Source organism: Cibotium barometz, chromosome 29 (assembly GCF_041138505.1).
Source record: "Cibotium barometz isolate CiBa-2024 chromosome 29, ASM4113850v1, whole genome shotgun sequence".
NCBI classification, from domain to species: domain Eukaryota; kingdom Viridiplantae; phylum Streptophyta; class Polypodiopsida; order Cyatheales; family Cibotiaceae; genus Cibotium; species Cibotium barometz.
The window spans coordinates 49386051-49408381 of NC_141074.1; the positions used below are offsets into that span (position 1 = coordinate 49386051).

At 49.6% G+C, this 22331-nt stretch overlaps 1 protein-coding gene and 1 pseudogene across 2 annotated transcripts in view; both read right to left on the bottom strand.

Moving 5' to 3' along the window:
* Positions 1-312: 312 nt before the first annotated feature.
* The window catches only part of LOC147622303 (pre-mRNA-splicing factor cwf23-like), a 44641-nt gene continuing 22622 nt past the window's right edge, over positions 313-22331 (bottom strand). The window contains exons 4-5 of one of the 2 annotated variants that reach the window (XM_086823405.1): positions 983-1077; positions 313-860 (exon numbers count right to left, since the gene is read on the bottom strand). In XM_086823405.1, coding sequence (XP_086679531.1) covers positions 1048-1077 — 30 coding nt within the window. In that variant the 3' untranslated portion in view covers positions 313-860; positions 983-1047. The remainder of the gene's footprint in view (positions 861-982; positions 1078-22331) is intronic. The other variant, XM_086823406.1, reaches the window with a different exon arrangement.
* On the bottom strand, positions 16927-18427 carry LOC147622304 (uncharacterized; annotated as a pseudogene).

Below are 22331 nucleotides of genomic sequence, written 5' to 3' on the forward strand. Positions count from 1 at the left end.
AAGCTTGGGGGTACAACAACAATAATATGTCTCAAAGATTGCTTTAATGACTCAGACATGATAGCTTCCACCATAACCCCCATAGTTGCGGGACCAAGGAAAATTCTTGTTTCAAAGGTTATGCTTTAATAACTCCAGCATAATAGCTTGCACTACAACCACCCTGGTAAACAAATTTCTGAAAGTATTGTTTAAAAACTCACGCAATTGACCTTGACAAACTTTACCATGCTATGAGAAATGTTTGCAATCTCTTGGGACCTAAAAACGCCATATTGGCGTGAGAACGCTTCATGGGTGACTTGAGGAAATCAAACATCCAACACTCTCATCATTCAATAGCAAAGTTCAAAACTTGAGATTTTCCAGTCCATGCAAAGCCACGAGTCCTTGAGAAGATATTGTGAGAGCACCTACCTGTGAAAGCTTCGATTACAAGACATTAAAAATTGATTATAGTAACAAACAACATAGGGGACATGGCATAGTCACCACAGTATGCAATCTAGGTATTCAATGCCATGTGCATGCACAAAGCATATAGCCTGCTGCATAAGGGTTGTCAATAGAATTGTTTGAAAGCAAGACCAAGTATGTAAGTAGTTGCACTTTCTCCACAAGTACTGGATTCTCTGCAACATCCAAATTAGTCCATGATGCTTATTGAAAAGCATATACTAGATCAACCGTACTGGGATAGACAAAGCAGCTCCTGTAGCATCGCCTCCAAAATAGAAACTACAACCCTTCTTGCTTTCTTTGGAGCACCAGTTTGATCCACGTTCTGAAGCAAATGCACACGAGGTGATACAAATTCAAGAACGCTTATCATATTAAGCAGAAGTTGGAGTTAACATTGCCTGAAAGCCATTGGCACATATTGCATCAGGTTGTATTTCTCATAACGAAGCAAGCTCCTTTCTAGATAGTAAAACATTTTTGAGCTTCAACAGCACTACAGGGATAGAGAGGAAACTCTCACCCTCTTGTTGCTAAAAAATATGTGCTCAGCTCTGACTTGGGAATTGAATTCACTATCAGTATTCCTCATACACTCGATTTCAACTGTTCAGCTTTCTGCCAAAGTAAAGCATTGCCAAAATCATTTTCAAAACACAACAATTTTCAGACTTACCACAAAAGATCACCAAATGACTTGGGCTACATGTAATAAAATGAAAAGCAATTTATTCCCTCTTTTCCATGTCAGACTACTTAGTCTCAATCAATTAGGGGAAAAAAAGTGTAGTGTATGAATAAACTTCAGGCAGAATCCATATATGCCCCCTTCAAAGCAGAGTTATAAATTTGATGGGCCAACTCCAGAGAATATATACCAATGGAAAGTTCACAAAATTAAACAAAGTCCAAAGTGCAATCTTGACTCCATGAAAATCTACTCACAAAACTTCAAATCATCATCTCCATCATGCATAGCTTAAGACTGCATGCACCACTCACATCATTTGACGCCCACGAGTAGTGCAAGTTCATGTGTAAAGATATGTTCCCGTAGTAGCAAATATTCATAGACAAATCATCAAACTGACTTTCTATCACTTCTCCTCAAGTGAAGGGAAGACTCGCCCATGATGAAAGCCAGCACTAAAGACCGCACGCACATCCCCACACACACACACACAAACCAACTAATCACAACTCGGATGAAGACTTTTGTAATGAAGAGATTTTAGTGAGCACATACATATGGGGAATGGGCCTAGGCACTTGGAACTTAGGGGCATTTGCACATATGTTGTGTACGGCATATGGGGGCCTTTAAATCATTTTTGGTATACTGAATTCTTAAGTACTTTAAATAATTACTATGAATAAAGAACGCAAAGAAATCGAATATTTTTAAACAATCGGGCCATCTTAATAAATGTCAAGATCACTAGAAAATCTAGAATATTTGAATATATCAAATATAAAAGATGCTTAAGCCTTATGCATAGAGGCTTAATGCTTAAGCCTCAAAGCTTTATGTATAGAGGCTTTATGCATAAAGCCTCTATGCATAAGGCTTCATACAATAAGCCCTTATGCATAACGCTTTGAGGATAAGGGCATAGAGCCCTTATACATAAAGCCTCTATGCATAAGGCTTCATGCAATAAGCCCTTATACATAAAGGCTTCATGTATATGAAGCCATAATGCATAGATGCAAAATCCTTATGTTTACTGCATAAGCCTTATGCTTGAGACTATAAAAGACACCAGCCCTAGGATATTGTACACTTTTGATATCTCATCTTCTTGCCTAGCGTAAGCTTTCATGGTAGCTTCTCCTTCTTGAGATGCTAGGATGGTGACCTACCCCCTTGTTGTCTACTCCTGTAACACGCAGAAGCTCTGGGAGTCTTCTTTCAGCCCTAAACACTCTTGGAAACATGCTGATGCAAAACGCAAATATGGAGAGAGAGTAGAGAGAGAGATGCTGAAAATTCAGTATATTCATATAGTACAAAAAGGGTACTCTTCTACAGCCCTAGGCTGCCTCAAACAAAAGGTGATAAACACCCAAAATCTGGTCCTAAATCTGGGCCCTAAGGATCCAATCCCTAAAGGACTGAATGAATAAGATGATGAGCCTTTATGCCTATTTATAGGTCTTCAACAGGACTTGGCAAACTGGCCGATTGCTGGTCGGCCAGTTGACAGTTCATTAAATACCCAATATACTGCCCGACAGGGCCTCTTCATGCGCCTAGTCTCCTGAAGTGCAGCCGCCGCCTCCTGATCAGGTTCAGCCGACTGTCCTCTTGTGTATCTGACAGGACCTCCTTCCACCTATCTCCAAGTCCATATTGCCAAAAGTGCTCTGTGCTCCATCATCCTGGTTCTTACAGTCTTTTTCTGGCTGCCCTCTTCTAGGTAATCTCTGAGAATGTCCATGGCATATCCATGCACATGACATCCCCCTCTGCTAAACTTGATGACAGGATTCCAACCTGTTCTTGGATGACCCACTCTATTCCCGGAGTCCCTCTGTCATCCATCCATCCCTGGCAACCCTTTTCTCGGAAAGCCCGGCCCGGTCTCCAAGTATTGAGTGGGCCACTATCTTGTAGTGGTATCATAGCTCTTGTTTGATCCATTGTTTTTTTTTCTATTTCCCACCATTTGTCATCATTATTTGCATTTTCTTGATTTTCTTGTTTTCTTGATCAAGAAGATGGCTATGGTGATCTTGAGTGGTAAAAATCCCATTTCTATGGTTAATTCCTAAAGCTTTTGGGCTTTGGACTTACTATTGAGTAAAATTTGGGAGTACCGCACCAAATTTTTTAATCTATAGCACCAAATATAGGAAAGTCATTAATCTTGATACTTTTGCTAATCAAAACGTTTTTGATCTTCTCCCTCTTTGTGCTTGATCTTTGAGAGCTATGGAGCTTCCATCATGAGCTTTGAGCTTGCCATAACTTAGAACTATGGAAGAGGAGAGCAAAAGCTACATTTCAAGCATAGAATCATGAGGTTCCCTACGCAAATCTTGCATGTGAGGCTGCTACCAACAACTGAAACCGGTCTCTGGTAGAAACCAAAGTGCGGTAGACTAGCAGTCACCCTTCCACTTGTAGTCCAGATAAAAAAACAAATGTGATTAGAGCTAGAGTGCAACAAAACTGAAAATAGAACGACACCTGTTGGCCCCAAAGCTTGGCGCCCCTTGCGGTATTTCTGGTAGCCCACAATACCTCTTAGCACAGAGAATTCACACACACAGATCTGTGTCTCAAAGCAACACTCTGTGCTCCCCTCTGATCAGCGAAGACCATTCAGCAGGACAGCCTTGAGCATATATATGGCATATCTCATGCACATGATTCAACAACTCAGCACAAACATACATTCACTGTCCAATCTCTGTTTCCACCCTTTTCAATTTGCCATACCCCTCCTCTCACAAGGGGCCAGATAGCATAACTCTGCAGTAGACATAAGCCAATGGAAAGAAAGACAGATGAACAAGTTCAGAGCTTACCAAGTCAGCACGTGGTTCTGCACCTGTGGAACAATTCGTACCAGTCTGCACTTGACAACGACTGTCTGTACTCTTTCCCCTGCAACCACTTGACTATTGCACCAACCAAGCTTTGGAAAAGCTCTCCCTGTGTCATGACCCTGTGTTTTTCTCTGGACAAGATGCAGATGTGCACGGGGACATGGTGGACAGTGTGAATGGCATCAGGTGGGAGTGAAGATGGAAGCCCATGTGTGGATAACCCCATGTGTGAAAGGGGGCAAAGAGATTTTAGCTTAAAAGGTTCAAAAACCTTTAAAAATCATTTATTAAGCCCTTCATTAAAGAAACGTGGCCCTTATGCTCTGCGGGATGGCCATGAGACATATGTGGGAAAGTGCTTAGTGGATGTAGTGTTTGGATGCATTGAGTGCTTGCATATGCTCATGTTTTACCTTCAGTCGTGGGTCCTGCGGGATGCCCATGGGCGTAAGGCTTGCGAGCAGCCCTTCGACTGTTACTTTGGAGTAGGTAGAGCATTTTGAGGAGCATATTGTTTGCGAATGCATGTGTGTCATGCATATGTGTGTCATATGTAGAATGATGCATGGTTTTGTTTTTGGCTAGCACAGGTAACGTGTTTCCATTTGGTTTTAGACTTTTGCTGTAGGTTCTGAAGGAACAAGCAAGAGGACAGTGTGGCTTATTGTGCAGGATGATTGTTCTATCATCCAGATGCATTGGAAGGCCATTGTTTTTGCCATATGGGGTATCTTTGCTCACGAGATGCTTTACTGTGCCATTGAGTGCAATCGAGGACGCTTGCCATTTTTCAAGAGGGGGGTATGTCATGACCCTGTGTTTTTCTCTGGACAAGATGCAGATGTGCACGGGGACATGGTGGACAGTGTGAATGGCATCAGGTGGGAGTGAAGATGGAAGCCCATGTGTGGATAACCCCATGTGTGAAAGGGGGCAAAGAGATTTTAGCTTAAAAGGTTCAAAAACCTTTAAAAATCATTTATTAAGCCCTTCATTAAAGAAACGTGGCCCTTATGCTATATTTGGGGCCACGTGTGCTTTTTGGGTAAAAGGAGGGCTAGCAGGCAAAAGAGGCGCCTATCCCTACAGCAGGCGCATGTGCTTTTTCGCTGAGGAGGGCTGGTCGCCTGAAGATGCATGTTGGCTGCGCATGGAAGGGCTGGACTGCAGGTACAGTGTACGGCTGCTGTGCAGGTACAGTCCACGTGGCAGGTCAGGCGGCTGTCTGCAGGTACAGTCCATGTTGCAGATTTTGGTTGTGCAGATTCTGGCGCCTACTGTGCAGGTCTTGGGCTGGCGGCTGGAACAGTAACTGCAAGCCTGTACGGACAGCAGGTACAGTCCAGTACGGAGGCTGTACGACAGCTGAATTCAGGTGGCAGCTGCACACTTTTTCGTACAGGTGGCTGCAGGTTGAGTACTGTTGCAGGCGGCGCATCACCAGGATGCAGGCAGCGCATAAAAAGCTAGGCCATGTGTGTGCTTTTTGGAGAACGCCGTGTTCTTACAGAAGGCAAGGATTAGTTTTCCATGAACATAGACATCATGTCGATGGCGTTCATCTGATGGAACTTTCAGCTTCTCTTTGCTTTGGGTTCAGGACTGTTTTGGGACAGTTTATGGGCTGTTTTTGCTTGGCTGCAAATTCAGCTATGTGCTTGGGTCTTTGGCTGCAGGCACAGGTCTTTTGGTTATGTTTCTTGGCATGGGAGTGATGCAAGCTCGCATGGCTGCGTGCTCATGGAGCACATTGTTTTCTCTTGCTAGAAAGGAACAGTGGGACCTACAGTTATGGGCATCTCTATGTTGCCAGATGTTTCATGAGGGAACAGGTGACTAGATGTGTGGAAACAGGACAGAAGTTTCAAAGGGAAACAGGCCTAAGGGTTTCATGTGGAAACAGGTCGTAGGTTTTCTCGAGGAAACATGTTATTTGGGTTTCTCCAGGAGATAGGTCACATGCAGGCAGAAGGTACAGGAGTGGACACATGTTTGGTACAGCCTTGCTACTGATAAGACAGGGGACAGGGATTCCATGACAGAGATGGATAGTACCCTTGGATGGTAGAGAGGGTTTGTACATGTGTGTCGACTGTATGGTATGATGTGCTGTGATACTCTTTTGAGAGACAGTTTGCGAGTCTGTGTTGTGATGCAGGAGCACTGGATGTGTCAGGGTGTGATGCTGTTCATAGTGTGAGAGGCTATGGATGGTTGTGGCAGCCTTGATCATGGGAGAAAGCTTCTGTATGCAGACTCAATGTGAGAAGAGTCTTTCGATGTGAACAATGGCTGGATTTATTTGTGGATGCCGTGTGGACAAGAAGCCAGATGCACGTTCTTTGCAGGCTTCAGGAGTTCTACTGGGACGACTGAATTACCAGCCTTATATTGTAATCAAAGCTCTTATATTCAATTAAAGAAATACCGCAAGGGGCGCCACTGCGATTTGGGGCCAATCGGTGTCCGTGTACTATTTGCAAGAGCACTCTAGCTCCCCCTGTTTGTTTTCCTTTTCTAGGTCCTCAATGGCGTTGAAGTGTTTTATGTGCGAGTGTTTGTTTCACCGCCCTTTGCTTTCTGAAGGCCGGTTTACACCCTGCAAGGAAGTGCTGCACCTGTCTGTACAAACCAGAAATTCAGCACTGTACTGGTCCGTACAGCCTATACCAGCAGTCCACGTGGCAACTGTACCTGCCTGCACTGCCTGAAACCGGCGTCTGTACCCGACTGTACCACCTGGTACAGTTCTGTACCTGCAGCCAGTCGCCTGTCAGCAGTCGTACAGCTGCCTGTACTTGCTGTCCGTACAACTGTACTTGCAGCACAGCCTCTGTCAGAATCCACGACCTGTACCTACTCAGCCTGTCAGCGCCGCCTGTACCAGTAGAAGAACCTGCAGCAGCAGAGAAAACAGCCGCCTGACCTGCAAACAACAGCCGTACACAGTACCTGCTGTCCGTACAAAGCTGTACGGCTGGACTGTACAGCCTGTTTTGCACAGAAAACTCCAACAAACACAGCAAAACAGCAGTCGACCTTGCTTCCTCTCCCCTACACGCTTCTTTCTTGCACGACTCCCCAAAAGCTAGAGAGAGAGAGAGAAGTGAGAGAAGCATGCAACTCCAAAAGTGGAGTGGCCTCTCTCCAAAAAACATTAAAAACATTAATGTTTTTGTCCCCCTTCACATCTGAAGTGTCCACACATCATTCTCATTTGTCCGGGCACCCCAAATGTGAATCTTTTAATATTTTTGCTTAGCAACCACCATGCCCACACTTGTGCTGTTCCATTTTCACAGGGTCATGACATACCCCCCTCTTGAAAAATGGCAAGCGTCCTCGATTGCATTTTGGTGATACACCAAAATATCCAAAGTGAAATATACAATATGGCAAGATCAGCGTACCAATCTCTCTAAGCCATGCACATGTATCAACATTCACTGTAAACCAATGGCGTAGTAGTAGTCCAAGTTGTATACCACTGTGAACCATACACAACCACAACATTCCATGTGACTAGTACACGTATATTATAGAAGTCCCATAAACAGATGTACTGTCAGCCATCAGTACCTTCGGGTGAGATAAAAACTGCACCAAGCGACCTCTAGATGTCATCTGAGCCTGTCTGTATCAACTTTCAAGGGAGTGGAGGTGCTACCCCCCTCTTGAGCATCAGGTAATGCTCCAGACCCATGCTCTGCTGAACCTGAATGAGCCACAACAAGAGTCGGCTCTAACTCAAAGGCATCGAGATAAAGCTGCAAAACCTGAGGTGAATCTGTTAAGTCACCTTCCTCCATCCACTTTGCATCCATCGGTGAATAGTTCTTGAACTTCACAAGATAGCGACGGGAAACTTTACCTCGTACCTTTCTTTCCTTATGTGCCAGTATCTGCTCTGGAATAAGAACCTCATCAAGTTCCTCAACTTCCGGCTGAGCCTCATCTGAAACATCCTCAGGCACATCCCCACGGAAAGGTCTAAGGAGACTCACGTGAAAAGCATTGTGAATCTTCCAGTGATCTGGTAGCTTCAAACGATAGGCTACCTCACCAATCTTTTCCAATACCTGAAAAGGCCCATAATAACGCATGCTCAACTTAGGGAATAAGCGCTCTTTACCCTTCATCTTCTTGAGTCTAGCCTTTTCAAAGCGCAAAAGAACCCAATCACCCAATGCAAACTAAAGCACGTCTGTGACAGTCTGCGGCTTTCTTTTGCTTCTGCTGAGTTTTCTGGAGTGTCAACTTAACTCTCCGATAAGCTTCATCCATACTCTCCACATACAGATCAGCCTCAAAAATCTTATCCTTTGTATACAAAATGGGTGGTACCTTCTTCCCTCCTTCCACAATCTCAAAAGGCGCCTAGCCTGTCGAGGTATGAACAGTGTTGTTATATGCAAACTCCACCAAAGGAAGATACTTTTCCAATTGTTGCTTGTGCTCTGACACATAACATTTAAGAAGATCTAACACTGTAGAGTTAGCCTCTTCCGACTGACCATCTGTTTGTGGATGAAATGACGATGAAAACTCGTTTAAGTCCAGGTGGGGTTGATTTCTCATAGACTGATATAAGTGAGAGTCATGGGGTGGACTGACGCTGCTCGCTGAAGCTACGCCCCATCCCTGCCTGCGCGACCTGCACACCAGCGCCCCCCCCCCCCCCCCCCCCGCCATTGCGCTTGCTCTTGCCCCCCCCCCCCCCCCCCCTCTGGTGTAGTTCCTGCACCCCTCCCCCTTGTTGCTCTGCCCGCCGCCCGTCTCTCCTCCCCCCCTTCGCCTTCTTCGCTGCTGCGCCCCATCCCTCGCTGCTACGCTCCCTCCTCGCCTTCTCGCCCCCTCCCACCTCGCCTCCTCGTCTTCTCGCCCCATCCCCTGCTTCGCGCCCATCTCTCCTCTGCTTCGCCCTGACCCCCCTCCGCCAGCATTCTCCTCCCCGCCTCATTCGCGCAGCTATCTCCTCCCCGCCTCGCTTTCTCCTCCCCGCCTCATTCGCGCAGCTGCCCCCCCCCCCCCCCCCCCCCGGTTTTTTTTTAAATAACCCCCCCCCTCCCTCTCGTGCTGTTTTCCGCCCCCCATGGGGTTTTGCTTTTCTTTTTTCCTCCGGTCTTCCGCCTCTCTGATGGAGACTCCTCCCGCCTCGCCTCAGAGTGACTCATCCGCAGCCCCCTCGCCCGCCCCCGAGGACACCCCCATCAGGCTTTCTCTTTCGCCGGAAGAGGAAGCGAGCCTCACCGCAGAGGTGGAACGCCTTCAGGCCCATTCCACCATCTGCCGTATAGTCGGCACTCGCCCCAACAGAGGGGAGATCCGGGATCTTCTCCAGGCCCGCCTTCTTGCAGATGTGGGCAAGATCCTGGACGTACAGCTTCTGGGCCAGGGACATTATCAGATCGAGTTCGAGACCGCCCAGAGTGTGGCCAAGGTCCTTGCCATGAGTCCCCTTGACATCAGGGATGCTCGGGCCTTGGCAGCATGGCTTTGATCCAGCAGCGGCTGAGCAGGGAGAGCGCCTTTTTCATGTTACAGTTTGCTTCCCTGGACTCCGCCGGGAGTATCTTCCGCTTCTCTCTCGGCTAGGAGCATTGGTGGGCTCGGTACTCGAGACTGGCCCCACAGCAGCTTCAGTGGTGGCCAGAGCAGCTGGGCTACCCTCCGTCAGAGTTTTGGTGTCTGACATCTCCTCCCTTCCTAAGGTCATTCAGCTACCTAGGATATGGGGGGGGATGGATTGATCAGAGAGTGGAGTTCTCGGGGCTCCCGAACCAGTGCTTCATATGCAGGCAGGTCGGCCATCTGGCCAAGGCTTGCCCTCGCAGGAGACCTCAACCCTCACCACAGCAGCAGGCCCCTGATGGCCCGCCCACAGATGCGGCACGGCAGGCTGCCTCCGGGACACCTGCCCAGGCCACAGAGACCTCGGAGTGGCAGCCTGGACAAGGGCGCCACCGAGGGAGACAGTCACAGCAGCACGCACAGAGACCGTTGCAGCAGCAGCCACAGTCTCAGCCTCACTGGGTTCCCGTGAGGAACAGCTTTGCTCCCCTCCAGGAGGAGACCCCTGCAGCGACTGAGGACCAGGAGATGCCAGCACCCCCTCCTTCACCCCCCCCACCCCCACCCCCATCCCCTCCCACTGCCTCGCTTCCACCTTCGCCTCCGCCCACTCCGGTCTCGGCAGCGGCTCCCTCTCCGCCCCCCTCGCCCCCCCCCTCCTCCCCCACCCGCCTCGCCTTCCCGGGAGACCCTGGCAGTCCCCTGGCGCTCGCCCGCAACCGGAGGGCACTGAGCACCGACCTCGCTCGAGCACCACAGAGGAGACCCACCATGCCGATCCGGGCTTCACGGATATCATCTATCCGCAGTCGGCTAAGTCGCCTCGATGTTAGACAGCGATCGGAGGCTTTCGGTTACACCTTCACTCGGCTTTTTGGAGCAGAGGGCCCCCATGAGCCAGCTCCCATCCGAGTTCATGTAGTGATACCTCCGGCCCGCGGGGAGGAGGCACTTGATTCAGCAGTGGCCTTCTCGTTCCCTCTCTGTGGCCCTTGCGACCGGGAGTGGACTCTAGAGCTCGCTATTAGCACTTTGAAGACTCAGGCAGTTGAGTTTTCTCATCATGTGAGCGACCTGGAGGTGACAGATGTGATAGGCCGGCTCTGGGAGTTGGCTCATTTTTTCTTGGATCCCGGGAGTGTGGATGCCTCAGGGATTCGTCATTTGGTCGTGCGTATAGTGGCAGACTTAGCACGCGACCCTGGATATGTATGTATACACGAGGTTGCTCTGTCAGAGCGAGAGGCAGTAGCCATGGGCCACAGCCACTGGCGCCTGATCCGGGATTCTTGCAGTACACCGGGTGGGCAGATTCGCAGCCGCTCGGATGGGGACTACTCTCCATCCAAGCCGCTTGCGAAGGCCCGCCGCACGGCTGAGACAGCATCTACCTCAGCAGGTCATCCATGAGGATCATCTCATGGAATGTACAGGGCCTGGGCGGAGCACATTTTATACGCTATCGAGGTTGCTTGAGGCAGGAGCTTCAGAGATGCCTGGTTGGTGGCAGCATTGATATTTTGATGATGCAGGAGCACCACTTGGGTGAGAGTAGGATCCGGAGATATGGTTCGGTGATGCCTGGTAGATGGGATACCTTTTGGTCTGCAGGGTTTGGTCCTTTGGGTGGACAGGGCGGCGTTTGCATGGTCATTGCAGATGTATGGCGGCAGGCCATTGTGGATCGAGGGATCATTGTGCCTGGTAGAGCACAGTATGTCATTCTGAGGATGCATGATGAGCTATTGGGCGTGCTCAACGTCTATGCGCCTAATCATGCTAGTGCCAGAGCAGAGTTCTGGACCCAGGTTACGGATGCATTGCCAGAGGCCGCACATTGGTGTGTCGGGGGAGACTTCAACATGCTTGAGGACCCGGCCAATAGGGTGGGAGGAGTCATGTTACAGTGCACGGCACGGAGCTTGCAGCTTGGGACCGGTTTTGCATGACACTGAGGATCACTGATGCATGGCAGCATGGGACCTTCTCCTGTTCTCAGGACAGTCTTAGTTTCTCTCGGTCGGATCGCCGAGGGAGGGACTAATCTATCACGGATTGATCGCTTTTATGTGGGCGACTGGTCAGGGGAGCGAGGGGGCTCCGTCGGCATTCTCGCTGGCACCTCATTTTCAGATCATGCGCCAGTTATCCTGACATGGGAGGAGAGGACACGGGAGCCCAGCTTGCAGTTGAGGATCCCAGAGAGGGTACTTACAGATCCTAGTCTCGCTGAGGACATTGAGAGGATCTGGCATGATAGTCAGTGCTCTGACCAGGATGCAGCAGGCCAGTGTGCCCAGGGACTCATCGAGCTTAGCTCTTTTCTGCACGCTGTAGCTTTGACACGGCTGGGAGAGATTCGCGAGAGGGAGCATTGGCTGAGACGCAGCCTTGCCTCTTTACAGCGCCTCCAGGAGCAGCAGCCGGCATGTGAGTGGTTGGCGTCCCAGCTGAGCCAGGCACGCCAGGAGGTTAGAGAGGCAGAGGAGCAGAGACATGAGTTTTACTATCGTCGTCAGGCCTCTCAGTGGACGCAGCTTGGTGATAGAGTGACTGGTGAGTTTTTTGAGATCACTGGACCCCGCCATGCTCGGGCAGGAGTCCACCAGCTTGGTAGACCGGATGGTTCGGTAGCTACTGAGCCCGGGGAGATCAGAGCCATTGCCACTGCATTTTATAGAGACCTGCTTTCAGCGGAGCCAGCCACTGAGGGCAGAGATGCTTGCAGACAGACTGTGTGGGCCCATGTGCAGAGGAGGGTCACAGATCGTATGCGTTCAGTTCTTGGTGCGCCTCTTTCAGAGATTGAGCTTGCCGAGGCCTTTGAGGGTCCTGCCGCGACATAGTTGCCCAGGGGAGGACGGACTGACGCCGGCCTTTTTTATGCGCTATTGGGACCTTTTGGGGCCAAGCCTCCGCAGGGGCTTTCAGCATGTTTTGGACACTGGGGTGATGCCGCAGAGCTTTTCAGAGGGCTTGATTTATCTTATCCCCAAGGGGGAGGGAGTATCAGATGATATTCGGCATTGGAGGCCTATTACGATCCTCAATACTATCTACAAGGTCTTAGCAAAGGCCTAGAGTTTGAGGATCCAGCCCTTCCTGGGGGAGTTGATTCATGCTACTCAGACAGGATTTGTCAAGGAGCGCAGTATCCTTGACAACATCTTTACTTTCTGGGAGGCGACGGCCAGAGCTAGATTTCTTGGCGAGGACTTGGTCGTGATGCTTCTCGATTTTGAGAAGGCATACGATAGAGTTGATTGGGGTTTCTTAGAGGGCACTATGCTTCGCCTGGGCTTTGAGCCAGGATGGATCAGAGGGGTGGCGGCTCTGTATTCCACAGCTCGCAGCCAGGTGTTGATTGCAGGAGGACGGGGGTCGAGTTTTGAGCTGACCAGATCAGTCCGTCAGGGGTGTCCCCTCGCCCCCTTTCTTTTTCTCTTCTTTGCGGAGGCTATGAGCATGTATTTGACGGCAGAGGAGGTTGGTTTGAGAGGACTTCAGCTCCCAATCCGGGGGGAGGACTTGCTTGATGCTGAGTTTGCAGACGACACGAGCTTATTTTTGCATGGCCAAGAGGCCAATCTCCTTCGGGCAGAGCAGTCGCTCCAGGTTTTTAGTGCAGCTTCGGGAGCATTGATCAATTGGCGCAAGACAGTGGCCTTTTGGATCAGTAGTGCTCCCACTCCGGCATGGAGCCCGGACCCCGGTTTTAGATGGATTCCTCCAGGCACAGCAGTGCGGTATTTGGGATGCCAGATTGGCCTAGATTTGTCACCTGAGCAGCAGATTGCCCCGCTTCTTCTGAGCATTCGGAAGAAGCTTTTGTATTGGAGTACAGCTCGACTATCCTTGGCTGGGAGGGTGGTGGTGGCAAATCAGGTGCTGTTAGCGACCATGTGGTACATTTTGTCTTGCTGGATCTTCTCGAGCTCTTGCATCAGCCAGGTACAGAGGCTGATCAGGAACTTTCTGTGGTCTGGGCGGGATGGTCAGCCAGCTCGGGCAAAGGTTGCATGGGCAGTTATTACACTTCCGCTGGCTCAGGGAGGTTTGGGCATTATAGATCCAGTCGATCAGAGCAGAGCCTTATTGGGGAAGCTTATTGTTCGGGGGCTGCTTCCAGGCGCAGAGCCTTGGAAAGAGTTCCTCTTGCAGCGGCTGCAGGCTTGGGCGCCCCCAGCAGGGGGCACTTGGGCACCAGAGATTCGCTGGATCTTCATAGAGATGAGGAGGACAGGCCTCAGTAGAGGATGGGAGGACAGATTTGCTTTGAGTATCCTGAGAGCTTGGGAGCTGCTGAGACCGGGGCTCTCTCAGCGACCTCCTTCTTGTGTTGAGGAGCGGGCCAGACAGCCGCTCATCTGGAACCCAGCGGTTCGCACAGAGCAGGGTCATATGCTGGGTTCTCGGCCTCGTTTAGCCTGGGGGCCTCTAGCGGCAAGCCCAGCTCATAGTTTTGGAGACTGGTAGGCCTTCTGCAGTCTCCCAGAGGAGATCCAGGTGGAGAGGCTGAGTCACTTCAGAGGGGGGTTGATTATGAGAGATGATATTCAGGAGGCACTCACAGAGGAGTGGTTCACGCCTCTCGAGCCAGTGACCCCACGGTGGATGGGAGCCTTTACACAGTTGGAGATCCTGATTGCTGTCAGAGCTTGCACTGAGGATGGCAGTTGCCTCTACTATGAGATTCAGGATGAGGGCAGACTCCAGCGAGTGGAGGTGGAGTCGCCTTTGGTTGCAGAGTGCACCTTTCAGAGGATTCGGGTAGTGGCTGCCGCTTCTCGGAAGTGGCATATAGACCCCGATCCTGTTGATGTGCTCCCGGATTGGCGCATATGGGCATATGCAGCGCGCCCCTTGGCCCGGCTACAGTGGGACCTCGGGGAGTACGAGTGGCACGATCCTTATGCATCCCTCGAGGCCACAGAGATTACCTTTTTCCAGTATATTGTTCAGCTGGGGCGGCATATTTTGACGGCGAGGAGGACGGTCTCTCCAGCGGCAGCGGGGCATTGGCGGCTACAGGGGCTCTCACAAGAGTTCCTGGAGGATTTTTGGGCTCGGCTCCGGGCTAGTCGACAGGCCCGCAGGATCTCGACTTTTCAGTGGCTGGTCGCCCACAGGGGCTCAGCAGTTGGCACTTGGCTTGTTTACAGCGGTCTTCCGGCAGCCTGCGTCCGATGCGGCCACCCTATGGAGACACAGAGACACTGCCTTTGGGATTGCCCTCAGGCGCAGCAGATCTGGCTGCGGATGCTGCGTATTCTGGCTCCCCTCTCTCCAGAGGGTATGTTTACGTGGGGTGCCGCTGCTTGGTCGACTTCGTCAGGGCCTGCTATGGGCTATGAGACGGAGCAAGGCAGTCAGGCCATCAGATTTATTAGGGGCCAGCCTCGCCTGGTTCCGGCACCGGATTTCTCGTCCGCCAGCTGGACACAGGAGCGGGATTTACGATGGGAGCTCCTCAGCAGCCTCACCATCTGGTTCACCTGGAGGGCCCGGTGCTTTACGGCCTTTGAGGGGAGATTGGAGCCACCAGCAGAGACTGTACGGGGGATTTGGCAGGAGTTGATCCACACCCTGCGAGGACAGTACGACCGCATCCGGGGAGACTCGGATGAGGCGATCTTGCGGCGCCAGGCCTTTCACACCACTTGGCGTTGTGGCCCCTTCTACACCTTACACACGGGATCCCCCCGTTGGCACTACAGGCCACCTGTTTGGCTCTTCCCTCCCCCTATTGTATGATTTAGCCTCTCAGTCCTTTGTACTGATGCTTGTATTTTGCAGCACATAGGGAGAGTCTCCCGGGCTGCCATGCTGTATTCACTGCTCTGTTTCTCTTATGAGCAGGAGAGATCTGTTGTAGCCCTACGGGCGTTTTTTATTATATAACTAATGAAAGGATCTTTTCTCGGAAAAAAAAATGACGATGAAAACTTGAGAGTTGTACCCATGTTGCCAAACAACCCTCTCCAGAACAAACTCGTCATCCGTGGATCACGGTCACTAATGATAGACGTAGGAAAGCCATGATACTTGAAGATGTTTGCCATGAACAACTTCACCATATGATCCACTTTGATCGTCTTACGCACGGGAATGAAATGAGCCTGCTTACTGAACCTGCATATGATAGTCCAAATGCCATCATTGCCCGTTTGTGTCCGTGGAAGATCAAATATAAAATCCATGGCAATGCTCTCCCAAGGTCTATCTAGAATAGGTAAAGGTTGTAATAACCCAGGTGTCTTTTGACGGTCAAACTTTACCTTTTGACATACGATGCATTGCCTAACAAAGGCATCAACATCTCTTCTCAAGGTTGGCCAATAAAAGAAAGTCTCCACTGCTTTTACCGTGGCGTCAATACCTCTATGACCTGCATACGGTGGAGCATGACTTTCAATCATAACCTTGAGTCGGAATGAACAGGTAACACACAATCTGCCATGCATCAATAAAAACCCATCTCTGAGAGTATAGTGCTCATGCCGCTGACCCTCAGACATATGATCATACAACCTTTCAAAGTCCTCATCATGGGCATACTGCTCTTTCATTTCATCAAGCTCATGATGATAAGCAAGTGAAACTGCGGAGACCTGTGGCTTGCGTGACAAAGCATCTGCCACTACATTCTTTTTGCCTTCCACATGCACAATCTGAAAGTGAAACATAGACAAAAAGTTTGCCCGACGCATATGCTTCTCTGAAAGCTTAGTTTGCGTGAGGAAATAACGCAAGGTCATGATGATCTCTCTGCACAGTGAAATCAGTCCCAAGCAAGTAGTGTTTCCATGTAGAAAGAGCGTGAATTACAGCCAACATCTCTTTCTCATAAACCTGTAAATGCTTCTCGGCATCTTGCAATATTCTACTCTCATAGGCGATCACACGTCCCCTGGGTTGCAAGAAACGTTTCCTGGTAGGAAACGACAAGACCCGGGAAACGTTTGGAAATGCCAACTTCAATTACTAGGAAACGTCGGGGGTAGGCTCAAGTTTAAGGTTAAAAAAACAGAAGTACAAATATATCTTTTTACAAAAAAATTAAAGTACATGTACAAATTCAATTATTGACCGGTAAGCACTATTAAAAGATGAAAAACAAAGCAGAACAATGGAAGACCATCATGGCTGAATTTCATTAATCAATCATTCTACAAGATAGAAATTGTTTACATGGGAAGTACACCTTCATCTTCAAACTGATCCTCAAAACACTCATATATAGAATCCTCCTCTAATACATCCCATGCCTGGCATGGACCTGAAGAATAAGAGGGCTCTTTCCGTGATATGAGCCTAAGATTACTGTGCACATAGACCAAGTCATCTGCCTTCGTATACCTAGCCGGTTCCGCTTCATGGAATGTATGAAGCCATAGGTGGACCAATTTCTCTCACATGCTGAAGCGCTAGATACTTGAGATAAGACACGAATAGCCAATCTCTCTACCATAGTTCTCCCACCATGCAATAGGAGAAAGCTTTTGCATGTCCGCTAAAGCTGAAGACTCTGCAAAATCCCCCCTGTAGTCCAATGTACTGTGACAATTGTGCTTTGTACTCTGTCTTCTCATCTTCATCTTTGCCCACCCTATCCAACGTCTTTCTCCACCCTTTCATCACATCCTTGTCCTTGTATGGTCGCTTCATAAACCACATTGGGTTGAGGACATAAGCTGTTGCATGAAGAGGAGAATGAAGCATTTCCCAACGCTCTTGTGCAAGTACCCGAATCTCCTCGTACTCGTCGTTGCCGTCTATGTATTCTTTCAATATCTCCTTGATTTTCTCTAGCATCTGATCAATGCCCTCATAAACTGTACCCATGACCGGTTCATCTCTATCCACCATACGAAGCATTGCCATGACCGGCCACAAGACCTTGACATACTTCTCTATGTCCTCCCAAAAAGGAGTAGACAAGAGTTGCATCTCTATGTGCAAAGCATACTCGTTGTTTCTCTTCCATGCATCCCACTCCTCCCTTGTGACTAGCTGCTTCCAAGGGACTCTTCACCTTCACCAATCTCTGCAACATCATGAAGTTTGAAGCAAATCGAGTATCACCTGGCCTAATAAGCTTGAGCTTGGAGTGTTTGCTGAACATGGCCCTTGTTGCATCATGATTCGAAATGAACTGCTGGACTTCTTTGCCTTGGGTGATAGCTCGATCCATCCACTCGATTAGGACCAAGTCCTTCAGTAGAAGATTCAAGCAATGAGTTGCAGATGGTGTCCAAAAAATATGGGGATATGCTTGCTCCACCAAGTGACCTGCAAGCTTGCAATTGGCAGCACTATTCGTAATTACTTGCACCACATTGTCCACACCGACCTCCCTAATGATGTCCAAAAGAGCTTCTGCAATAAACTCCCCTGTTTTTTGGCTCCCGGATGTATCGATGGATCTCTTGAATACCACACCTCGAGCACTGGAGACAATAAAATTAATCAAGGCCCTCTTTGCTGTGTCTGTCCATCCATCAGACACAATGGAGCACCCAAAGTGTGGCCATGTAGACTCTACCCCCGAGAGACGACTGCAAACCCTGTCTTTTTCCTTGTCCAAGAGTGTGGTGCGAAGCTTCTCATAGTTTGGGGCTTTGTAACCCTTACCAAAAGACGCTATTGCACCCACCATGTCATGAAAATAAGGAGACCGTGCATAAACAAACGGCATACCACATGCATAAAAGCATCGAGCAACGGCCTCATCTACTTCCTCTCAAGATGCATTCTTGAACATACCTTCCACGGACGGTTGCATTGTAGGCTTCTTGTTGACTAGATTGTTGCCAGTCTTTTGCTTCTTGATAGCGCTCTCATGGTCTTCTCGAGTCATGTTTGCTCGATTTTCAGTCGACACCTTGCAGCACACTTGGATGCCTTGGTTCTTGATGCCGAGTAAATGGGCCCGTACTCGAGGATAGGAGCCTGCAAAATTTGTTTTGCAAAAAGAACATTCCCATTTCTTGCTGCCTCCCTTTTCGAATGTTGCATTCTCAATCTACTTCCACAATGGCTCGGGAGCATGAGGTGCTTTAGGCTTGAAGGGCGTGATAAGGGGGACCACAGAAGAAGAAGAAGAGAACATGGTTGAAATTAGAAGTTAGCGAAAAAGAGGGGCTCTTCTCCTTCTAAGCCTGTGGTTTTGCTCCGATTGAAGCTGTTTCGAACAAAGCCACTCAGGGACAGAAACTAAATTCATGCATTTGCATTTTAAGGCTCTATGGCGAATAGCATCTGCGAGAGTAAGGTGGTATTTAGGATCAAGGGGACATTTGCAAGGCTCGAAAATGATCCTTCTTGGCGCACAGTTAAAGCAAATGCAAGGAGGTTGGGGTGCACAGTTTAAGCAAAGGCAAGGGGGCTCCTCCTGTGCTTGCATCGAAAGGAGGGGGGAGAGAGAGAGAGAAAGAAAGAAAGAAAGAAAGAAAGATATATTAACATCTACGAGAGGCCAAAGTCGGCCTATGAGACAAAAAATAATACAACTGTGTTCTTCCGGTCATCGGAAGAAAAGAAACAAAAGAAAAAGTGTGCATGTGTCTGGATACAACTGTGAATCATCATGAATCGGTGGAGCCCATATACAAACAATATAAGGGGGGTGGGGATGTGGATGGAGTGCTAAGGCAAGATGCATCTCTATATGCTGAAGGGGTAGTACAAGCATGCTATGCAGATCTATGTCTAACTCCATCCAGTGCCATAAGAGGGATATAAGATATCATACATCGCCGATGCTGAGGCTGTGAATGGCATGAACATGTACCCTGAGTCTGAATGAAAGCGAGCTAGCCTTTCCTGTGTCTCCATTTGGTGTCTTATTGCTATCTCTCGGTGACGGAGTCGGGGTGCTCTATGTCCAGTCTGTCTAGGTCTCCTCCTGGCTCTCAATTCCTCTGCTCTCTGTGCGGTCACCCCACGTGGTACATCAGCTGGCACTGGCATAGCTCTCTGGAAGAAATCTGTGAGCTGGCACTGTCTCCCACCCCTAGTGGGAGCGGGTGTCTGGAGGAGTCTCTCTCGAGAACTATGAAGCTCTAGTAGTAGTTTGCCAAGCTGTCGCTGGTCCGAGGCCTCCATCAACTGATGTAGTAAAGAGTGCTCCTCAAACAATCCTGCATATCTATCTCTGACCCCCTGGTGGGCTCTACATCTACATACAAAATGATCCTCAGTCTCCACCTCCTCGCGGCACAATTTGCATATCCGCTCAGCTTTGGGAACCCGTGCCGCTCTCCCAGCCTCTATCTCTAGCTGATGTGATGAGACTCGTAGCTGTCCAATAGCAACGCGAGAGCTGTGTGGCATGTATACATCCATGTACCGCGGTCGATGTATAAACCCATCCCCTGAGATGCTCATAAAGTGGTCTCTGTAATACAGCATCTTCGGTGGAAGTGGGCTCTCTGGTGCTGTCCATGTCTCCTGTATGTAGTGCTGCTATATGTCCTGTCTCATCACTCTGTTCCTCTCATTGAGAGAGAGGTAACCCCGTGGAGCAGACTGATCATACTGAAAAGGTGGCAACCGCTCAATGTCTATCCCATGATGTGAGAACCACTGTAGCATCTGTGCATACCAAGATCCAGTGTGTCCAGCCTCGGCCAGCTGTCTCGATGCCTCAAAAGCTCAGCCGGATAATCTCTCCGTGGGCATCTCCCTCAACCTGTATATAAAGGATATCGTCTGGAACAATGCCTCCACTACCATAGGTGGTGCAGCAAACTCAGCTCGAACAATGTCGTGCGGGACGGATGGTTTGCTGCGTATCATCCTCGAGAGCATCAAGATCTGTGGTCTCTCCAGCTGTACCCATGTGGAGGCTGCAAGCCCTGGTGCCCAAACCGCTGCTGCATACATCAAGGCTGGTGTCACTAATGTATCAAAGAGCCACCCCTTCGTGCGGGGTTCCTGAAAATGTGCCTGATGACACTGACCCTCAAGGCCAGCAAGAGCTGCATACCCCCGGGTCACTCTGTCTCGGACTGCCTGAGCCATGGAGAAGCGTCCAGCTGAGCTAGTAAATGTGATGCCAAGGTAAACATAAGAGCTCACCACCTCGACCCGCCCTCCTGCTAATGTGAGAGTAGTGTGGCTCCTGACTGCAGGGAAGTGTGGAAGATCATAACCTTGGTTTTCCCAAGGTTCACTGTGAGCCCCTGCTGTGCGCAAAAGTCATCAAGAGCCACAAGGTGTCTTTGAAGCCCAACCTGCGTGTCGGATACCAAGACGATGTCATCAGCATAAAGCATAACATGGACAGTAATACCTGATAGCTCAACCCCAGAGCCTCCTCCCTGTGTGATGTAATCGACCACCTCATCAATATAGAGCCCAAAGAGCGTGGGGGAGAGCGGGCACCCCTGCTTCACACCAATGGTGCTAGCAACTGTGTCGCACAAGCCTCCTGGGGATCGGACTCTCCCAAAGACCTGCTCATATAGCCTGTATATGCCCCACATCATGTCTGAAGGTATGCCTAGTGTCTGTAGTCGCCGAAAGAGGCGCTCTTTGGGCACAATATCAAATGCCTTGCGGAAATCCACAAAGCACCAATAGGGCCGTTGCCTCCGTGCCTTGGCCTGATCAATCAGGCACCTCAATGTAAAAATGTGGTCGATGGTCGAGAAGGCTCGACGGAAGCCTGCCTGGCCTGCTGCTCTCAATCCCCCAACCTCTGCATGAGTGCTCAGCTCTGCCTCCAAAACTGCCCCGTATAATTTGGCCAATATATGGCCAATCATGATGGTCCTGTAGTTCCCGGGGTCTAGTACATCTCCCGCTTTATGGATCGGCACAATAGTGTGCATCGTCCACTCAGCCGGAAACCCCTCTGACAGAGCTCTGTTGAAGAGATGAGCAAGAAATGGTGTTAATGTATCAATAGCATAGATGAGATGCTCTCCCTGTAATCCTGTATGATTTGTCGCCCGTCCATGTTGGAGTCGGCATATGGCCCTCCTAACCATAGGTGGGGTGAAGAAGGTGGAGACTGTGGAGCATGGCTCTGTGGGCTGTGGTATAGGGGGCTGTGCAGGCACATCATAAAGTCTCTCTGCATATGTCTGGCAGGTCTGAGGATCGACAATAGGTGTGGGATGACGGGGCTCTCTGAGTCTCCTCCAAGCAGCAGCAGCATCATCTCTGCCCATGAGCATGTGATATGTGTCCCAGTACTGAGCTTCCTCATAAGCTCGCCGCTTACGGCGGGTGAGAGTATGCATCCTCTTGCCTGCCTGCCTCTGGGTGATCTCCCCGCGAGCCCTCTGCACTCGGAGACTGCGGTAAAGGTTTCTGCACTCATCATCATACCATCGGTTCTGGGGCATGCTCCCAGATGTAGGTGGCCGTCCTGTCTGTATGTGGTATGGGAAACTCCTCGCGACTGCGGAGTGCAGTACATGTGAGAGCTGGGAGGTGAGCATAACCATGGGTGCCGATGGATCTAAGGCAAATAGCTGATCATGACGTGTGCAAGCATGTGTGCATGTATGCATGTAACATGTGTACATGTATGCGTGTATGTGTGTGTGTGTGTGTGTGTGTACACATGCGCCAAGAACCATCCTTCTTTTGCACTAAGAGTACATGTGAGCAAAAGGGTGATGAGCTAGGCTGTATCAACCCTTTATTCAAAAGTTCCTGCACCTGACTCATAATTTCTTCCTGTTGGGCTGCACTAACACGGTACGGCGATCTATTTGGTGGAGTACTACCAG